The sequence below is a fragment of the Camellia sinensis genome, chromosome 4 (assembly GCF_055761805.1).
Source record: "Camellia sinensis isolate YWXY chromosome 4, ASM5576180v1, whole genome shotgun sequence".
NCBI classification, from domain to species: Eukaryota; Viridiplantae; Streptophyta; class Magnoliopsida; order Ericales; family Theaceae; genus Camellia; species Camellia sinensis.
Genome location: NC_138964.1, coordinates 54,666,073 through 54,685,722, shown reverse-complemented (window position 1 = coordinate 54,685,722; position 19,650 = coordinate 54,666,073). Strand labels below are relative to the sequence as shown.

The 19,650-nt window shown below is 37.0% G+C and overlaps 1 protein-coding gene across 1 annotated transcript; it reads right to left on the bottom strand.

The window, feature by feature from the left end:
- Positions 1–9,262: 9,262 nt before the first annotated feature.
- On the bottom strand, positions 9,263–11,763 carry LOC145823767 (uncharacterized). The gene is made up of 5 exons (XM_082923284.1): positions 11,595–11,763; positions 11,210–11,412; positions 10,010–10,756; positions 9,559–9,868; positions 9,263–9,459 (listed from the first exon to the last, which is right to left on the bottom strand). Exons 1-5 carry the CDS (start codon positions 11,761–11,763, stop codon positions 9,263–9,265), a joined length of 1,626 nt encoding a protein of 541 aa, XP_082779410.1.
- Between the last annotated feature and the right edge of the window lie 7,887 nt (positions 11,764–19,650).

The following is a 19,650-nucleotide window of genomic DNA, read 5'->3' as shown; positions in this document are numbered from 1 at the left end:
GAAGATGAACGGTTACGTTTTCTGGTTAGAGTTAGGGTTTCAGAGGGGATGGAGTTGAACGGAAGAGAGGTGGAGGACTGAGGAGTCGATTTCGAGCGGCGGAGACGTGACAGTGTAGTGATCGGACTGAGATGATGGGGACGTGGGAGATGGTTGCGCGCGTGTAAATTGGATGATATATTGTGGGTATTTTCGTCTTATTGTTAATTTGAGGACTTAATGGAGTATTAAATTTGTTTTGGGTCTAAATGGGGTATGATATGTTGGGCTTGGACCTTTGGGTCAGTCTCCCTTAAAACAATCAGAATAAAATTGTGAGAGAGAGAAAGAGAGAAGAATTAAAGGCTACAACAAGACTGATAAGAGCAGATTTTTGTACAAGCAGGTGAAGAATTTGATGTGTTCTTGTTGCAAAAAAAGGCCAAAAACACCATTGGAAAGGCATGAGAGATGGATCGGATGCAGAGGCAATTTGATAGAAATCAGAGGAAAATGAGATCTGGGTATTGAAGGATGAAGGGTTTGGGAGGTGGGTTTTTATTCTTGAGGGAATTGGTGAAAAGAAATTGGAGAATTTGGAGCAGTTGAATTTTCAAAACAACAATTGATGACTGTTTTTTTGTTCTCTCACCTTCCCTCTCTTCCTCCTTTGCCTTTTCCATCTCTCTCTCTCTCTCTCTCTCTCCCCCTTCGTTTGGGAGGTAGGTTCTTATTTTTTTTTTTTTTTACTATGAGGCTAAAATATCTGGGATTTTTTTTATTTTTTTAATCTCTATGAAAAAAAAAATTATAATTTAAATTTAATATTTTATTTTATTAATTTTTTAATATATTTTATTTTTCTTATAATTAAAATAATCAAAATAACCAACGCCAAACATAACCTGTTCTTCGTCTTGCTGTGGTCCGGACATAACTACGCTTTTAAAAATCAATGCTGTATCGTAGGGTCCACTTTAGCAATTCATAGTCCTCTCTGTTTGGATTGAATGATTCTCCTCTCGAATTCAGGCCTCGATTGAAAATTAACTATTTTAGTTTTGATTATTTTAATAAATTAAAATATTTATATTTTAAAAAAAAATTAATTTTTTTATAATTAGATGTGATATTTACGAAAAAAATAATTATGAATTTGATGTGACATTTTATTTTATTAATTATTTTAATCTATTTTATTTTTTTATGAATTTTAGCCAAAAAAAGTCTAAAGTTGGCTCCCAAACACCGCCTTACTTCAAAATTCAGATTAATTTTACAATGGAAAACTAGTGAAACATTCATCTCCAATTTTAAATAGTAGAACAGATCTAATTTTTTTTTATTAGTTAAAGTCTCCCAATAAAATTTTTCTGTGATCATATTAGATAAATTTCTCAGTAAAAATTGAAATTTCTTTATGTTCGAGCGAAATTTCACTTTATCGAATTTTCTTTGTGAAAATGTTAAGGAATCCCAACTATTATAAAAAATATTATATGTCATTTATCTTATAAAATCTTAATATCAGGGATTTTAAAAAAAATTCTCCTTTGATAATTACAATTATATTTATTATTTTAAAATAAATATTTTTGTTTTAAATTATACTTCACTTCAATTTTTCTTTTTAGAGTTTATTTCTCTTTCTACGTTTAAACTATCATCAAATTTTCTATTTAATTCATAAACTATCAATATATAAATCAAAGTCTATTTACTTTCTGAATTATCGATTAAATCTACTAAATTCCTAAAGTAATAAATTCAAACTTATTTAGTCTATTAAATGATTACAAAAATAGATGATTATAAATTAATAAAAGACACCATCTAATAAAGATTTGGACAATTACCTAAAAAAACTCAAGGTTTAAGCCTTCAAACAAAATAAATTTTTAATTTTATTAATTTAAACCTTATTCTTTTAATTTATTTTCAATTTAAACTATTTGTCTATTTTTATTAAGTAAAATTGATAGAAAAATAGTGGTTTAATCATTAAACTCGATGTAGGTATTCATAAAATATCTAAAATATTCATTGAGTTTAATAACTAAAATACTTTTTGTTTTTGTTTTTTTTATCAATTTTACTTAATGGAAATAGAAAAATGGTTTAGCTTGAAAATAAATCAAAAGTTTAGGGACAAAATTAAAAACTCAGGGTTTATTTTGCTATAAGGTTCAAATTCGGAATTTTTTTTATTTTTTTATTTTTTGTAATTTCTCCATAAAGATTTTATTCTAGAAAATCTAAATTTCTATTTTATTTTTAAAAGGTGTTTTATTTCACTGTGTATTTAAATTAGTAGTAGAGCTCTGATTTCTTAACATTGCCAATAAAATTATACAAGTATTAGATAAACTAAATATTTAAATAATAAAATTTCACTACAAATAATAATAGAACAAAATAATACATTAATTTATTTATAAAAATAACTTAACGAAGATTTTAAAGACGATCAATTATAAATTATAAACGAAATCTGACATATAATACTAAATAATGGCAAGAAAGTAGCCATTGTAGATACTAAGTAAGAAAATACTATAGATAATTACCTTACCCCTATAAAAGAAATTCACCAAAAGAATTGACGTCCACTTTTCAAAAACAACAAAAAATAAAATAAAATAAAATAAGATTCTTAACTATGTATGGCCTTTTACTAATTTAAAATGATTATGAGTTGAACTAATACACTAGCTTGAACTGATCTACTAAACTCAACTTAACTTAAAAAATCTAACCTCATTCCACTAGCTTGAATTGGTCTACTAAATTTAGAGTTGCAAATGAGCCAAATTGAACTGAATCTTTTAGTGTTCAATCTCTTAAAAATTGAGTTCGAGTTCGGCTCGTCAAATATTTGAGATATTTAAGCTCGGCTCAAGCTAGCTAGAATATATAAATGAGCCGAGTTTGAGCTCGAGCTTAAGTTTGAAAAAAAAATTAAACTTGTCAATTTACTTAATAAGATTAAAAAATAAAAAATAAAAAATAAAAAAAAAACAAAATAGACAATAATACTAATAATAAATTTCATCAATTAAATATATAAAATTACACAAACACCAAATACAAATATAAAAATAAAATAAATTAATAAAAATTTACCTGATATATTATTACTAATAAATACAAATTTATTTAACTTATGTTCACAATCCTTATTGAGCCAAGTTTAAAGCCACTCGAGCTTAGCTTGATTAATATACGAGTTTAAAAATTAAGCTCGAACTCATTTATTATAAATAAACCGAGCTCAAACAAAGCCGAGTTATGAATAGTTCAATTTGTTTGCAGTCCTAATTAAGGGGTGATTTGGAAAGTTGGTTAAAAGCTAATATTTTGACTTTTTTATCCTTTTGTGTGTAAAAAATATGAGAAATGATATGATCCAAAATGGGTTAAAAACTAAAAACTCATTTTTAATTAGCTTCCCAAATTGCCCCTAAATCTGCCCCAAAGACAATATTAAATATGTCACTTATTCTTATGTGACTTATAAATGATTTAAAATCAAAATAAATGTAATGGTTCTGGAGCAGGCAATTAATGTGTTTCATCAATCGAGCGAGAAATTATTTAATATTTTTAAAGTTAATTTAAGTAATATTCTTAATTAATAGTTATTAGTTCAAATTATAAGCTCATCCCCACTTTTATATTACAATTTTAAAAGGAAAAAAAATGTAAAAATATTAATCCATAAACAGAATGGTCAATAGAATGAAATATTACTTCAAAAATACGGAATAATAAAAGGAGTCCTATAGTGTGTTGTTTGTATTTTCAATGCATTTTAATTTATTTTGAAGCTACTACTCACACTCCTTTAAGATATGGTTTAATTTAATTTAATTTTTATTTTTTTAAAAGCCCTTCAAATCATGATTACCAAGTAGGGTTTGTAATCAACCTCAGATCATTACAGTATTGTCTCCCACTGGATACACCATGGCTTACCCATCACATTTGTGGATATTGATTTCCGACTATACAATCAAACAAGGAACTTAGCTGGAGAGCACAAGGCAAAATAGATGAAACCAACCACTTGCCAACAAGAAAATAAGAATACCGTAGTGGTTTGTCCATCTGGAGGCACTCCGACGATCAAGTCAGTCACACAATGTCAAAGATCTCACACAAGTATTCATTGCACAAATTAAAGCGTACCTTAGATCCACGGGGTGCCTCACTTTTATAGCCAGCAGTGACTTAGTCCTCTAGAAGTCTCACTTCATAGGACTCAAGTTCAATGCTCATCTCGGACTCTCGGCTAGATAGGGATAAACTCCTCAAGAACCTTATCCTTATCCAAATTAAGAACCTCTTCTTATCTAGGACTATTGTCCTCTATCCAGATATCTCGTAATCCCAGTATTACTACACCGAACCTTGGCAATACCGCAACCATCTCGGCAACTATGACTCACCCACGTGGCACTTTAGCCGACATCTCAGAACCACCTCAGTCACATGATGTCATTCGCAAAATACTTTCCCACACCTACCACATAGGTTCTATTACCTCAGCAACCTGAGATGATGGAACCTATACACGTATTTCTCCGATCGAGATCATGACTCGTCGGGGCCAAAAAACAATGACTCAACTCAAGTGTCCATTTCATCAAGAATCAAGAATCAATAACCAAGAACCAAGAACCAAGAACCAAGAACCAAGTTCTTTCGAAATCTCAACCGAGATCATCAACTCAACCGAGATCGCACTTCTCAACCGAGATTGCTTCACTAGCTGAGGTCATTTCCTCGCTAGTGCCTCAGATTTTTCTCTCTCTAAAATTTCTCTCAAACCTCCATTGTCGTGCTTCCAAACTTTCTACAATCACTCCGTTCAGCTCCTCCAGCGAGCTCCTCACTGTCCAATTCCGATCATCTTCATCGTCTTACTCCGGTGAACTCAACCTCAAGGTCTACCTCCTCGGCTTCATTCTATAAGTCCACTATTTAGCTTCGCTTTCTTTCTTGAATATACTTCTTCCCTGGATTGTATATACATCACATTTTGCATCTATATTCGTATTTGTGTTGCCATTAAATCTGCATCCATGCTTAAGTCTCTCTATTCCATATGTCTTTTGCCCTGATTTATTCCTGTTTATTCATGTTCTCGATCTTGTCTTTGCATTTTCTGAATTTTACCCATAATTCTTGTGTACTGTTTACAAATTTTGCACATAGGCACTGTTTACAAATTTTGCCTTGATTCTGCAATCGCCCCAATCTTGTTTGTGTTCTTGGATTCCTAATGATTTCATGTCTATATCTGTCTTCTTCTTTGTATTTCTGTCACTGTTTCATATTTTGAATCACGTTCTTCTGGTTTTCTTCGTCTATTTTTCAAATTTCTGCCTTTCGATTCTTGTTCATCTTCATAGATTGAGGCTTGGGATTTGCCTTAGAAATTGTACTTAGGATAAACTGAAACGAAACTTTCCTTAGATCTCCGGAATCCCTTCCTAGTGTTTGTTAGGGTCTCGCCAAGGTCTTTTAACCCATACAGTCCACCTATCCAACAGTAAGCCTTACCAAACTCCCTTTAGCCAAGGTCATGGGTATGTTTAAGTGGAGGGTGGACTCGCCCTGTAAGCTAGAGTTCTTCCATCAAGAATGTAACATTTCAAACGACGTCCAACTAAGGTTGGCTGGAAAAGAGGATTCTATCATGCCCGAAGAGAATTATATGTCTTTTCTAGTAGTATCCATCATTGAGGGTGGAATTAGATTCCCCCTTAACATTCTTTTCTGAGAAGTTTTACACTTCTACAAACTTAACCCCATGCAATTAGCCATAAATACATTTAGGGTCATAAACGGTATAGCCGAATTGTCTCACCGAGAAAATGCTAAGATTACCCTTCCCGACATCCAATTCTATTACACCATGTATGGCCTTAAATCTACCAGTGGCTATACCTACTACCTCAAACCCCACTTCATAGCTTTCAAACTAATAATTGACCTCCCAGACTCCAACAAAGGTGCGGGAGATGACTACCTGATTGTCTCGGGCAATTGGGGATTCGCACCTGATGATGATCTTCATCTCTATCCTCTGCGCCGAGGAGTTTTTAAAGAGGATGATGGTAAGAACTTAGTCAAAATCCCATTCTTGTTGCACTTTATGCATTTATCTCTTATATATGTTCTAATGTTTTCCTTTGGTTTTTGTAGTTCTCCATCAACCGAGCAAATCATTTCGGCAATCCTACGTCCCCATCGGAGGTCTCAAACAGCTATTGGACCTACCAATCGAAAAACGTAAGGCCTCCATTCTCCTGAACTACGTGCCAATTTACCGCTCTTCTCTCTTTGACATCCCCAGAAGGAGCAAGACTCCTCCATTTGTTCCACTCCACCAGTTGCTTTTTCTCCAAGGCCAGACCAAACATCCACATTTGAGCCTGTGGACCAGTCCTTTACTTCTGCTCCAGCCCAACATCTTCCACCATCTCAACATCAATGCCGTCACCGACCTCCAAATGCTCTTACCGGCCGAACACGCAGCAAAAGGGGCTGAGATTCAGAGGCGTCGGCTTACGATCCCGTTAATTCCCCAATAACTCTTCCAGCATTCAAACTCGGCACTGGAGTAACTGTCGCCACCACCTCCGAAGAGATAGGTCGCAAACCAGTAGTGGCCGAGGACCTTCTAGCCGGTTTACTTGAGATTGTTTCAGTCTAGTCTACGCCCTCTTTCCAATCCAAGCCAAAAAGGCTAAAAAAGACTAAGGCAAAAGCCAAAGTTACTACCATCTTTTCGGACTCTAACAAGGACGTTGAGAATACAATGTCGATATCGATGCTGGTCGAGGCTAAGATGAGGCCTTCTAACACTGACAAGAGGCACGCCGAGGTCGAGTCCTTTGATGCCCCTCCAGCAAGAAAGCCAAAATGTTCTGGTTCCGAAAGTGAGTGGGGCGCTCTTCTAGAGGACACCTAGCTACTTGAAATCAAGGTGGGCGACCGATCTCTAAAGGTCAACGATAGCGTTATCAAAGATATTGAAATTGGCGCCTCCTTGACAACGGGTCTCCTTCTACCCGAGGATATGGCACAAGTCAGTGAGTTCAACTAGTATGAAATTTTTTCCTTGATGATGAGGCATTCTGTCTTGTTAAGTTTCTCAAATTTCCCTTTTTTCTTTATTGTCATCGTTTCTCAATACTTAGCCACATTTTCTAACTTGTTCCTTTTCTTGCAGGCTATCCAACACGCACATTCTCATGCGATCAAGGCCGAGTTAGTGAAGAAGAATCTGACCAAGAAGACACAAGAAGTTGCTAGTCTGCTTTCTTCTCTAAACAAGCCTGAGACCCGCATTCACCTCTCATGGACAAGGCCAATGCTGTTAAGTCTGCCTAGCACAAAGCCAAAGGCTATGGCGAAAGAGGCTGAGGAGAAAGCCAATGCAATCGAGGCGAAGTACACCAAGGCCAAGGTTACTCAAACTGAGGCCAAACTCAAAGAGGCGTTGGAGGCTAAGGAGGCTGAAGTCAAGGCCGCCAACGAGAAGGCTTCCGACGAGAAGGCTTATGTAGAGGGGTAGGCCGACGTACACGATCAATATAAGAAGCAAGTCAATCTAGCTTGCAACAAAGGTTATTACTTTGGCTAGATGGTTGCACTCAAGAATCTGTCTGTCCCTAAGGACTCGCCACTTTGGGATATCAGCCAACTTGACATGTATTTTCCTCCATCGCCAAACCAATCCGAGGACGAGGCCGAAGAGGAAGAAACCGATGCCGATGAAGAGGCAAATGGTGTTGTTGGGGCCAAGTCCCCAACTCTTAACGATCAAGTCCTAGACTTGACCGGAGTGGTAGATGATGAGGTTTCCAAAAGCACCTCTCCCCAGAAGGCTACCTTTGAAGCCGAAATCCTCTCCGCGGAGAAGAGCCTGGACCAAACCTTACTTGAGATCGACGTCAAGGTAGTGGTGGAGAAAACTGAGTTGATCGCACGATGCAGAGACAACGCCAAACGTCGAGGTGGATTAACCCGAGGACCTTGATGCTTAGATTTTAATGTAGTTGTACTTTTTTCTTTTTTTTTGTTAATAACTTTTGTTTTGTCGGGCCGATGTGCCTTCTGTTTGTAATCAAACAAGTTTTCCTTTAATGCAATTTTTCTTTATCTTGTAAGTGTTTGCCTCTTGTTGTATGCTCACTGCCTTGCCTTGTATGTTTCCGTACTTCAAATCTTTTAAAGTTCTTCTAAGTAAAACTTTCTTCAATAATCACTTTGGATTAGAACATGTTGGCATCAAACATCTCGGTAGTGTTTCTGACATTTATCTCAAATAATTTTAACTTGTAAAAAATTTGAACATTATCATCTTGGGTAACTTCAACTTGTAAAATTCCTAAGTTTTTTTTACAAGTGTTACATTCACTCATGCTTCTTGCCCCCTAATGTGAACCTAAGTATTACTTATGTTCACATTAGGGTTGCATTGTCTGATTCTTGCCTAAGACATCCATGACCGAGGTCATCGCGTTTGGCTCGCCCAAACCAAACACTTAAGGCTTGACCTTAGTGTACCGAGAGTACTTAGCTACCTCGGCTTTTCGCACAAACTGACCAAAACATGGGTAGTTCGCCTTGTTCTACTTTAAAACATCGCCTTACACTTAGTTCAACTCTGCCATCATGGAAAGTCTTAGTTATTCGCCTTGTTCCACTTTGAAACATTACCTTACACTTAGTTCAACTCTGCTATCATGGCAAGTCTAAGTTATTCACCTTGTTCACCTCGGGAACATCGCCTTACACTTAGTTCAACTCTGTCGTCATGGCAAGTCTAAGTTAATCGCCTTGTTCCACTTTGAAACATCGCTCATACTTAGTTCAACTCTTCCATTATGGCAAGTCTAAGTTATTCGCATTGTTCACCTCGATAACATCGCCTTAAGATTTTCTCAAATGTATCTCGCAATTATAAATTTCAACAACATTTTGTAAAATCAAAAATCGATTCTAGTATTTTATTAATACTTTAGCTAAAATCAACTCAAATTACAATAATAAAGAGAAAAAAAAAATCAAACAATCAGTGATAGAAAAAATTTAGGTTACTGGTGTTCCAAGGTCTTGGTAATTCCTTGCCATCAACATCTTCAAGCCAATATGCGCCATTATCGGCGATTGAGATAATGCGATATGGTCCTTCCCAGTTTGGACCAAGCTTCCCCTCTCTGGGATCTTTCTTGTTGCTGACGACCTTCCTTAGGATGAGGTTTCCTATCTAAAACTCCCTAGGATTAACCTTCTTATTGTATGCCCTGGCAAGTTGCTGCTGGTATGCCCTCATCCGAATCACTACTTTCTCTCTTCTCTCTTCTATAGGGTCAAGATCTCGGGTGAGGAATGCCTCATCTGTTCCATTTTCCACTCCCTGAGTTTTGATTCCAAGGATGTCAATCTCCAGTGGGATAACAACCTCTGTGTCATAGGCCATAGCAAAAGAAGACTCACCAGTAGATTTTCTCGGCGTAGTCCGATATACCCATAGGACATTGGGCAATACCTCCACTCACTTGCCCTTGGCTACTTCTAGCCTTTTCTTGATTCCATCTAAGATGGTCATGTTGGATGCCTCTGCATGTCCATTACTCTGGGGGAAGCTAGGAATAGAATAATAGGTCTTGATTTTGTGTTTCATACAGAAGTTCTTGATTAACTTGATGTCGAATTGAGTGCAATTATCTACTACTATGGCTCTTGGGATCCTAAATTTGGTGATTATGTTCTTCCGGATAAAATTTTTTGCATCCACATCTCGAATTTTGGCGAGGGGTTTAACCTCTACCCACTTTGTGAAGTAATCAGTTGCTGCAAGCAAGAATTTTCTCTATCCAGTAGCCTAGGGCAATTGTCCAACAAGGTCCATGCCCCACTGGGCAAATGGCCAAGGAATGGATACTGGATTTAAATCTCCAGTAGGCTGGTGTATCAAAGGTGCAAACCTTTGACACTTTTCGCACTTTCTTACATAGGCTTCGACATCTTTCTGCATATAAGGCCACCAGTATCCCTGCGATATATCCCTGTAAGCAAGTGATTTGCACCCTGCATGGCTTCCGCAAACTCCCTCATGAATCTCATACAAAAAGTCCACTACTTGGGATGGGTGTACACATCGCAGTAGAGGTCCAGTAAAAGACTTCCTGTACAAATGGCCTTTTGCTGACAAGTAGAACTTGGCTGAGTTCAGCCTGATCTTGTGGGCTTCTCTTCTATCTTCTGGGGGCTTTCCATCTCTTATGAACATTACTATGGGATCTATCCAACTTGGACCCAACTTTATGCACATTGCTTCATACTCTGTTATGAGAGGTTCAATACTTGGGCCAGACAGGTAATCCACCATGATTATCCTTGGCTCACCTGACTTTATAGCACTAGCTAGGTTTGCTAGGATGTCATCATGACTGTTGTCACCTTGCAGCCTGTAGCTTTGGAATTGGGTAAGTAACTTGATGACCTCCTTCACATAGGCCACCATTATCTCATCTCGGACTGTGTACTCGCCCGTCGCTTGATTTACAACTAGTTGGGAGTCGCAGAAAACTGCTACCTCGTCGTCATCCATAGTCCCAACTATTTTTAATCTAGCAATTAGTGCTTCATATTCCGCCTCGTTGTTGGAGGCCTTGAACCCTAACGGGATAGACTGTTCTATTATTCGCCCATCTAGCGAACCAAAACTACACCTGTCCCCGCTCCTTATCGGTTTGAACTACCATCGACAAAGAGACGGAAAGAATCACCATTGTAAATATCGCAGGGTTTTAACTTTTCTTCACCCTTCTTCTGTTTTCCCGACATGGGGTTCTGTGGGCCCAACTAATTTTCTTCTCTTTCTCATAGGCATCCAAGGCCGAGGTTCACTGGTGCTCGCCTCGAAGTCACGCCTAGAGTGAACTTTGCCACAAAGTCAGCCAGAACCTGGCCCTTTATCTCTATCCTTGGCTTGTATTCTAGGTTATACTGACCTAGAACTACAACCTATTGTGCTACTCTGCCTGTCAGATCTCCTTGTTGCTACAAAGACTTCAGTGGGTGCTCTGTAAGCACAATGATTTTGTGGGCATGAAAGTAATGGTTCAATTTCTTTGAAGCCATTACTAAAGCAAGCGTTAAATTCTCTAGAGGCACACCTGGTCTCTGCATTGGCCAAGGTTTGGCTGACATAGTACACTGCCTTCTGCTCTTCCTTTTCCTTTCGGATTACCACGGCACTAACAACGTGGTTTGAAATTGCTAAGTATAGGAACAATTCTTCTCTTAGTATCAGGTTTGACAATATAGGTGCTGTTGTCAAGTACCTTTCAAGTTGGTCAGGGCGACTTTGCACTCTTTTGTCCACAAAAATTTTGTAGCCTTCTTTAATAGCTGAAAAAATAGTTTATATTTATCTAAACTCTGACTGATGAGTTTTTTTAAGGCTGCTGCCTTGCCGGTCAAAATCTGGACTTACTTCGTTGTCATTGGACTCTTCAAATCAAGGATGACCTTGATCTGATTTGGACTCGCTTCAATTCCTTTCCTGGTTACCAAGTACCCCAGGAACTTACCAGATCCTACCCCAAATGCATACTTTAAGACATTCAACGAAAGCTGGCATGCCTTCAATATTTCAAAGATTTCCTTTAGGTCTGCCAGATGATCTTCTGGTTCTTTACTCTTGACAATCATGTCGTCAATGTAGACTTCCACAGTATTGCCGATTAAGTGTGTGAACATCTTGGTAACCAACCTCTAGTATGTCACTCCCGCATTCTTCAACCCAAAGGGCATTACCCTGTAACAATAAAGTCCTTTCGGGGTGATGAATGATGTCTTTTCTTTATCTTGGGCATACATTGTTATCTGGTGGTATCCTCTATATGCGTCCAGAAAGCTCATTCTTGCATGCCTTGATGTGGCATCAACAAGTTGATCAATCTTGGGTAGGGGAAAGTAGTCCTTCAGGCATGCTTTGTTCAAAATAGTGAAGTCTACATAGACCCTTCACTTGCCATTATTCTTCTTTACCACCACCATATTGGACAGTCAGGTGGGGTAGTTTACTCCCCAGATCACTTGTGCCTCTAGTAGCTTTTCCACCTCCTCTTTTATTGCCTGCACATGGACCAAAGTTGGTTTTCTTGATCTCTAAATCACTGGCTTGTTCGTTCTATCCACGTTAAGTTTGTGGTAGGTGACCTCGGGACTAATCCTCAGCATCTCATAAGGTGTCCAAGTGAACGCTTCTATGTTTTCTCTCAAAAAGACTTTTATTTGCCTTTTTTCTTCCTCGGCTAAGCCAGAGCCGAGGAAGAGGAATTGCTCATCATCTCCTTCTTGTACAAGAACCTTTTTCAAGGGTTCTTCGCTTTTGTCGACGGCTCTTTGCCGACATCATCCAAGACCTCATAGTCTTCATTTTCAATCTATGCATTCTCTGTTTCCCTTACATTTCAGGTGTACTTCATTGCTGCAATAGAGTAATTTTTTACCTGTACTTGGTTTTCCCTTACCTTTTCAATTCCCTGTTCAGTTGGGAATCGCAACAGTTGGTGTAGCGTTGAAGGAACAACCCTCATTGCATGCAGCCATGGTCTTCTTAGAATGATATTGTATGGAGAGGGAGTATCTATCACAGTGAATTCCATCATTACCTTCTTGGTCCCTACTTGCACCTCTAGACTCGTGGCTCCTAGAGGCCACGTCGGCGTCCCATTGAATTCGACTATAGGGCTGTCAGATTACTCTAGATCATCCTTGTGGAGGCCAAGCTCCTTATAACATCTGACATGCATGATGTCACAAGAGTTGCCATGATCAATCAAGATACGCCTCACTTGGCAATCTCCTACCTTCAATGTCACCACCAATGCATCGTTGTGTGGGTGTTGAACGATGTCCAGGTCCTCTTTGATGAAAGATATCATTGGCCCCTGATGTCCACATGTCCTGGGTTTTTTCTGTTGGACCTGGTAGACATGTTGCAGATGCCTTACCCTTTGAGTCTCTCCTCGCACTTCGTTCTTGTTGACCTTCGAATGAATCACATTGATTACCCATGGCCCCTCTATTTGTAGTGGTGGCGGTGGTGATGCTGCTGGCGCCTGGGCCAGCTTTACTTGCTCCTCTCTTATTTTTGCTTCATCGATCAGGTCTCTCAGGTGTCCCTATCTAACCAGAACTTCTAGGTGTGACTTTAGAGCCCGGCACCCCTATGTCATGTGTTTGTCTTCCTCATGGTAGGCACAGTGTTTCCCAAGATTCCTGCTCATGAACTCTCCCAGGACTCTCTGTGGTGCCCTGCAGTATGGCTGGTTCCTGATTCTCTCCAAGACCTTATAGATGGGGATTTTGAAGACTACACATACTGCCTGCATCAATCTCAACCTCAACTCCGGCTTGTCAACACCGGTATTTTCTCGGCCTCGCTTCGGCGAGCTGTTTCTCCTTTCTTGTTTTGGTATACCTTGACGTATTTTTCTATCCGTACCATCAACTCCTCAATGTTTTTCGGGAGTGTTTTTGTAAGTGACTGCCGGAGTGGGCAATCATCTTCCAAGCCGTTCTTAAAAGACACGACAGCGAGTTCCTGGTTACAAGCCGGAATCCGATTGTATACCTCATAGTACCTCTTGGCATAAGCCCTAAGACCTTCACCATCATTGATCTTCAAAGCTACTAGGGAGTCTACCCTTAGTGGCTGCAACTTGTACGTAACAAACCTGGCCACAAACATCTCGACCAGGCCTTCCCAACTCTTCACGCATCCTTTCGGGAGTTTGTGGAACCAATTTGATGTTATTTCCCTAAATGACGACAAGAATACCTTGCACAATAGTTGCTTGTTCCCATTTTACAAAGCCATTGAATTTAAATATAAGCAGACATGAAAGTTCGGATTGGACTTACCATCATAAACTTAAAACCTCGACATGCTAAACCTCTTCAGCTGGGTATTGGATGTGATCTCGACATTGTGCCTTTTTCTTTGGAGGTAATCTCTCAGGTCCTCCTTCGTTCATTCGGGAGCTCGGCTATCAATCGACTTCAGCCTTTTCAGCGCACTGTTTCCGATGTAATTGTGCATTCTCTTGGACATCCCTTCGTCCACTACATCATAAAAACAAAGGTCTTGCCCTTGGATCTGTCGAGACCCCCTGACATAGGTCCCTTTGGATCATGGTGTCCTCTGTGACTCTCGAACAGACTCTGTCCGTCTGGCATCTCAAGATTGTCGATGTGAATTTCCCTCTCCCTTAGCATGCTGCGGGACAGTGGGTACTGTCTTCTATCCTTCCTTGTAGGCATCGGCCTTGACTGCTAGAGCCAGTGTGTCCTATAAGGGAAACATTGGCTGTATCATATTATTCTGCATCATGAAGTTGACTACTGTCTGCAGGTCTATCAACTTGTTCGTCATGTCTTTCAGTTCTTCATCTATTCTCAGGCATCTATCCTTCCATACCTGGAGATCGCCTTCGTGGTAGTATTTATCTCGACTACCCTTCTTGTTTGCGCCTCGGTCCTTGCAGATATTGTTCGTCCCGGGGTCGACCCGCTATACCTCTTCGTTATTGTTCCCTCCTTCAGTATTAGGACCCATATGTTCCTCTTCCTCGCTGTAAAAATCATCCTCGATCCTCTCTCATTGCCTGCTGTTGGCCATCTATTCTATTCTAAGTTTCCACAGACGATGCCAAATTGTGGATGTTGATTTCTGACCACACAACCAAACAGAACTCAGCTGGAGAGCACACGACAGAATATATGAAACCAACCACCTGTCAACAAGAAAATGAGAATACCGCAGTGGTTCATCCACCTAGGGGCACTCTGACTATCAAATCAGTCACACAATCTCAAAGATCTCACACAAATACTCAATCCACAAATTAAAGCCTACCTCAGCCCATGAGGATGCCTCCCCTTTATATCCAGCAGTGACCCAGTCCTCTAGAAGTCTCACTTCATAGGACTCAAGCTCAATGCTCATCTCGGACTCTCGGCTGAATAGGGATAAACTTCTCAAAAGCCTTATCCTTATCCAGACTAAGAACCTCCTCTTATCTAGGACTCTTATTCTCCATCCAGATATCTCGTAATCTCGATATTATCGCACCGAATCTTGGTGATACCGCGACCATCTCAGCAACTATGACTCACCCACGTGACATTTTAGCCGACATCTCAGAACCACCTCGGTCACGTGGTGTCAATCGTGAAATACTTCCCCACAACATTCAACAAACCTCGAGCTATAATATACATGGTATATATTATTGTTTAAAATAGTATTAGTTATGACTTTTGTGTTGTTTGGTTATTAGCTAAATTATTAAATCAAAGTTTATTATATTTGATTATTGTGTTTGGTATGTCCCAAAATGATGTTACTTATTACTTATTGTGATGGTTTTGATTATAGTAATGATTCTTTTTAAATTTAAAATAATAATAAATTTCTATGATTATTTCACAATTCTTAAATAATATAATGAAAATCTTCTAATATAATCATACAAAGGAAATAATCTCAATCCCAATTTAAAGTGCGTTTTCATTATGCTTGGAAGTCATATTAGTTATATGACCCCATTTTATTATAGTCAAGGAGTTGTGTTTACTTCTTTAGATCTATAAATGATGATGCAAGGATATGTTCCATTTTTGAAGTGTATATAGTACAATTTCTTCATTCAACAATAACAATTCAATACAAATTTGACATTTGTGTCATCATAGATAATATTAGGGTTGAGTTCATCCCATTATGTGGACTCGTACAATTGAGATTACTGGACCAACCACAATTGTTAGTCTAATGATCCAATTTATTTATCTTATAGGCCTCTTTGTGCAAAAATGTAATAATATGATTTAATCATATTAAAATTAGGAGGTTGTAATTATCAAATCAATCTAATTTTTTTAATAAATAAATCGAATCATCAGAGTAAAAACTAGGTGTTATGTCTCTCTTTGTGCAATGCTCTCCTTCTTTGTATGCAAAAACCCCCTCCCCCAACAAAGCTCTTTGCCACTGGCCAGCTCCACTACTCCTCCACCTTTTTTGTTATTTGGCGGCTCACCTTCTGTTTTTTAGTTATTTATTTGTTTTCGTTTATGTTGCATTTGATTTTTAAAGATCAAATGTTGTTTTTTTTTTTTTTGGTTGGTATTTTTCATAATAATAATAGAAAAATAAATTATATAAAATAAAATAAAAATAGAAATGACAAAACAATCTTCTTTTCCTTTATTAAAGAATGAAATGTAGAATAAATTATGACAATATGAACTGATTACATGACAGAAGACTTTCGCACTAAACCAATGGGTAGAACAAATTAGTAACATGGACAACTAACAATTAACATACAAGACATAAATTGAATCTAAAAAATAAAAAATAAAAAAATTAAAAGACAAAGAAAAACAAATCGAAGCCTGTACCTATCCTATCAAAGTTTGAGGGGAAAGGTACTTTTTTATACTTGTAGGGGAAACCTAAGCCATGAAGGCTATCATCATTGAAGCCATCAACTCTAGTCATTAGGGATAGAGTTACAAAGGTCCAAAAACTCACATGTGCTTAATATATACAGATAAATATGTGTATAGTGATGTTTGAATAATTCAAGTAGATGGATTGCAAAACGGATATAGGTGTTGGGTTACAACCTGATCCAAACTCAATCTCAAACACATGCACAAGCTAAGCTTAACATAACCCAGCCCAAGCCAAGCTTAAGACTAGGTCTAAGTCCAAACCAAACCCAGCACATGCACAAGTACAAGCCTGGGCCCAGTCCAGATAAAACTAAATCCAAGTCCAAATCCAACTTGTATTAATGCCCACTTTATGAGAGAATTTCTTATTCAAAACTCAATGCTTTCAGCTCATACTTTGTGTTGTAACCTTCCCACTTAAGAGAATACAAAATCATTTGGATCCAACTCAATCGACGATTAAGTCCCACTTTAATTTAACATTAAAGTTGCTAAAAAACTATATTTTCCAACACTTGCTCCGATCACTTTGTACTTCATTGCCACCTCAAATGTCTCATCTTCTCTTATTGGTCTTCCTCTACTCATTACTACCAAAGCTTCCTGATCTGGACTTAGATCTTCCAAATCTAGACTCAGATCTGCTACACACAATTATCTAATGCCCTTTTAACATGTTGATCCACGCTATGCAACCATCCATGGTCCATTAAGATGAATTGTTTTTCTCTATTAGGGATTGCAGCATTCCAATCCAAGAGGGGGTTTGTAGAAGGTTATGGTAGGATTTCATTTGGTGTGTTTGATTTTCATTTATTTTTATACATTTTATTTGTTTGTGTTATTATGCTTCCCTCTAAGATGTTACAATGTGCACCCTCAAAAAGGTGCATATGGAATGCTTTTCATAACTTTTTCACAAATTTCATAACTTAAACCAAAAATGTCATAATTTTTTCACTACAAAAGTCATAATTTTTTTTCACTGAACAATGTCATAACAAAATCTCAAAGTGTCATAACAAAAATCACAAAATGTCATAACATTATCATTCCTAACTTTAAGGTGCACATCATAAATTCACTATTTATAACTTTACTACAAAATGTCATAACACACATCACAAACAATTATAACGCTCATCATAACAAATCATATTTTTTTTTTACAATGTGCATCTTTTGAAAGGATGTCAGGGCCGGCCCTAGGCATAGGTCCACTAGGCCATGGCTTAGAACCCCTCAAAATAGACCCAAAAAAGGGGGCCCCCTCCTATTATAGTTTAGTGTAATATATTAGATATGTTTTAAATCCAAAAAAAAATTAAAAGGCCGAAACTAACTTAAAATAAATTGACCCATTAAAAAATTGAAAGACCCATTCAAAAAAATTAGCATTTTTATCTATTGAAAATAGACCCAAAAAAAGGGTCCCCTCCTGTCACGCCCCAAGTTTTATTACTCGAAAATATAACCAAAACCCTCCATACAATCCATTTTATTAACTACAATTAATATTACAAATATTCATTACATGGTGTAACAATAATATTATTCTCTCTCACATAAATACAACAATAATACATGTCAAGATTCACAATGAATTACATATGAATCTCTCATTACAACAAGCATCTCTCATTTACACTATGATAATATAAGAGAAAATAAATTTTTCAATCCTCAATCCGACGTTCCAAACTTCGTCCCTGAAAAATGGTTAAAATAATTGGGATGAACACGAAGTCCAGTAGGAATCTTCCCTGATTCTAAACAATAAGGTCCCTAGATATATGTGGTCATGAAATGCTAAAGAGTGATATAAACATAAATTCATTTTGCTATTTTCATACTCAAATTAAAATATATATATATATATATAGGTAATACCATTTTCATAAAGAAATTCATGAAAACTTTTCAAAGAAAAACCCTTTCATCTGTTTCTGTATCAGTCAAATATATTTTTTTAAAAAGGTCTTTTCAAGAATCCGTTGCTAACTTTACCTAGAATTATAAACATAACAATGAGTCATTCTCCTATTTAATAACATCCTAGGAATCTATTACTCATTAGGTCCTAATAACATACATTACCAGAAATAAATCTACCCATCAATAAAACGATTGATGGGTAGATTTCTTTCTTTCTTCTAGCCCTTCCTAAACAGCACCCTTCAATGTATTAGTCTCAACCTAATCAAGTGACATGGTGTTATTGATATGATTGAAAATATAAGGTGCAATGCATAGGTAGTTATGAATTAAAATTTAAAAAAAAAATTTAAAATTAAGAAGAGAAGAAAAAGAAATGAGCTCCTTGACATCCCCATTAGAAGGTTCCTCGAAACTAAAGTGACTATGAACAATTATTTAGATACTGTTTTTTCATTTTCATAAGTGGTTCTTAGTCTATCTGTCATGATTATATTTTTGAAATATTTAAAAAAATTAAATAATATAAATAATTTGAAAAATAATTATTTATTTTTTATAATACAAATTTGAGTCAAGCATATAAATTTGAAAAAAAAGATTGACTATTGGTTTGTGAGGTTGTGAGATTGACGTTGGTGATAGAAACAGTGAAGAAGATAGAGAGATAGAGAGAGAGAGAGAGAGAGAGAGAGAGAGAGTGTGTGTGTGTGTGTGTGTGTGTGTGTGTGTGTGTGTGTGAATGAGGGAGAGCTGAGAAATAGTGAGGAAAAGAGAGAAACAAAGGGAAGAAAGAGAGACAAAGAGAGGGGCATACTCTTTGATTGCTATGGTTTGAAATCAAAGTATCATAGATAGATATGTATATATAAGTAGTTTGGTCATTTTGTATAAACTTGTCTTTATAAACACAATATTTTAACATGTGAATTTTTGAAAAAAAATTCAAATTTAAATTTATTACTCGAGTGCCTTTTTATGTATGTATGTTCCAAAATGAATCTATTAAACTCAAACACTCTCAAATTGAGTGACCAATTTAAAAGAATCCAAATCCAATTTATAATGGATGTTGTTTTTTTATTTTATTTTTTAATTTTAGAAAGATAATGTATGTTATTAATGACACTTTGTAATCTTGAGCCTAAAACAATGCTTCATGTTTGTTAGACTTATTTA

What these genes read in the sequence shown, in the direction of transcription:
- LOC145823767 (XM_082923284.1), bottom strand. Translation starts at nt 11,763, where the DNA reads ATGTTCACACACTTAATCGGCAATACTGTGGAAGTCTACATTGACGAC. An exon ending in TGCATTTGGGGTAGGATCTG is followed by an intron (nt 11,413 to 11,594) that starts GTAAGTTCCTGG and finishes CTATTTTTTCAG; the next exon opens with CTATTAAAGAAGGCTACAAA. An exon ending in AGCAGAAGGCAGTGTACTAT is followed by an intron (nt 10,757 to 11,209) that starts GTCAGCCAAACC and finishes TGTCGATGGTAG; the next exon opens with TTCAAACCGATAAGGAGCGG.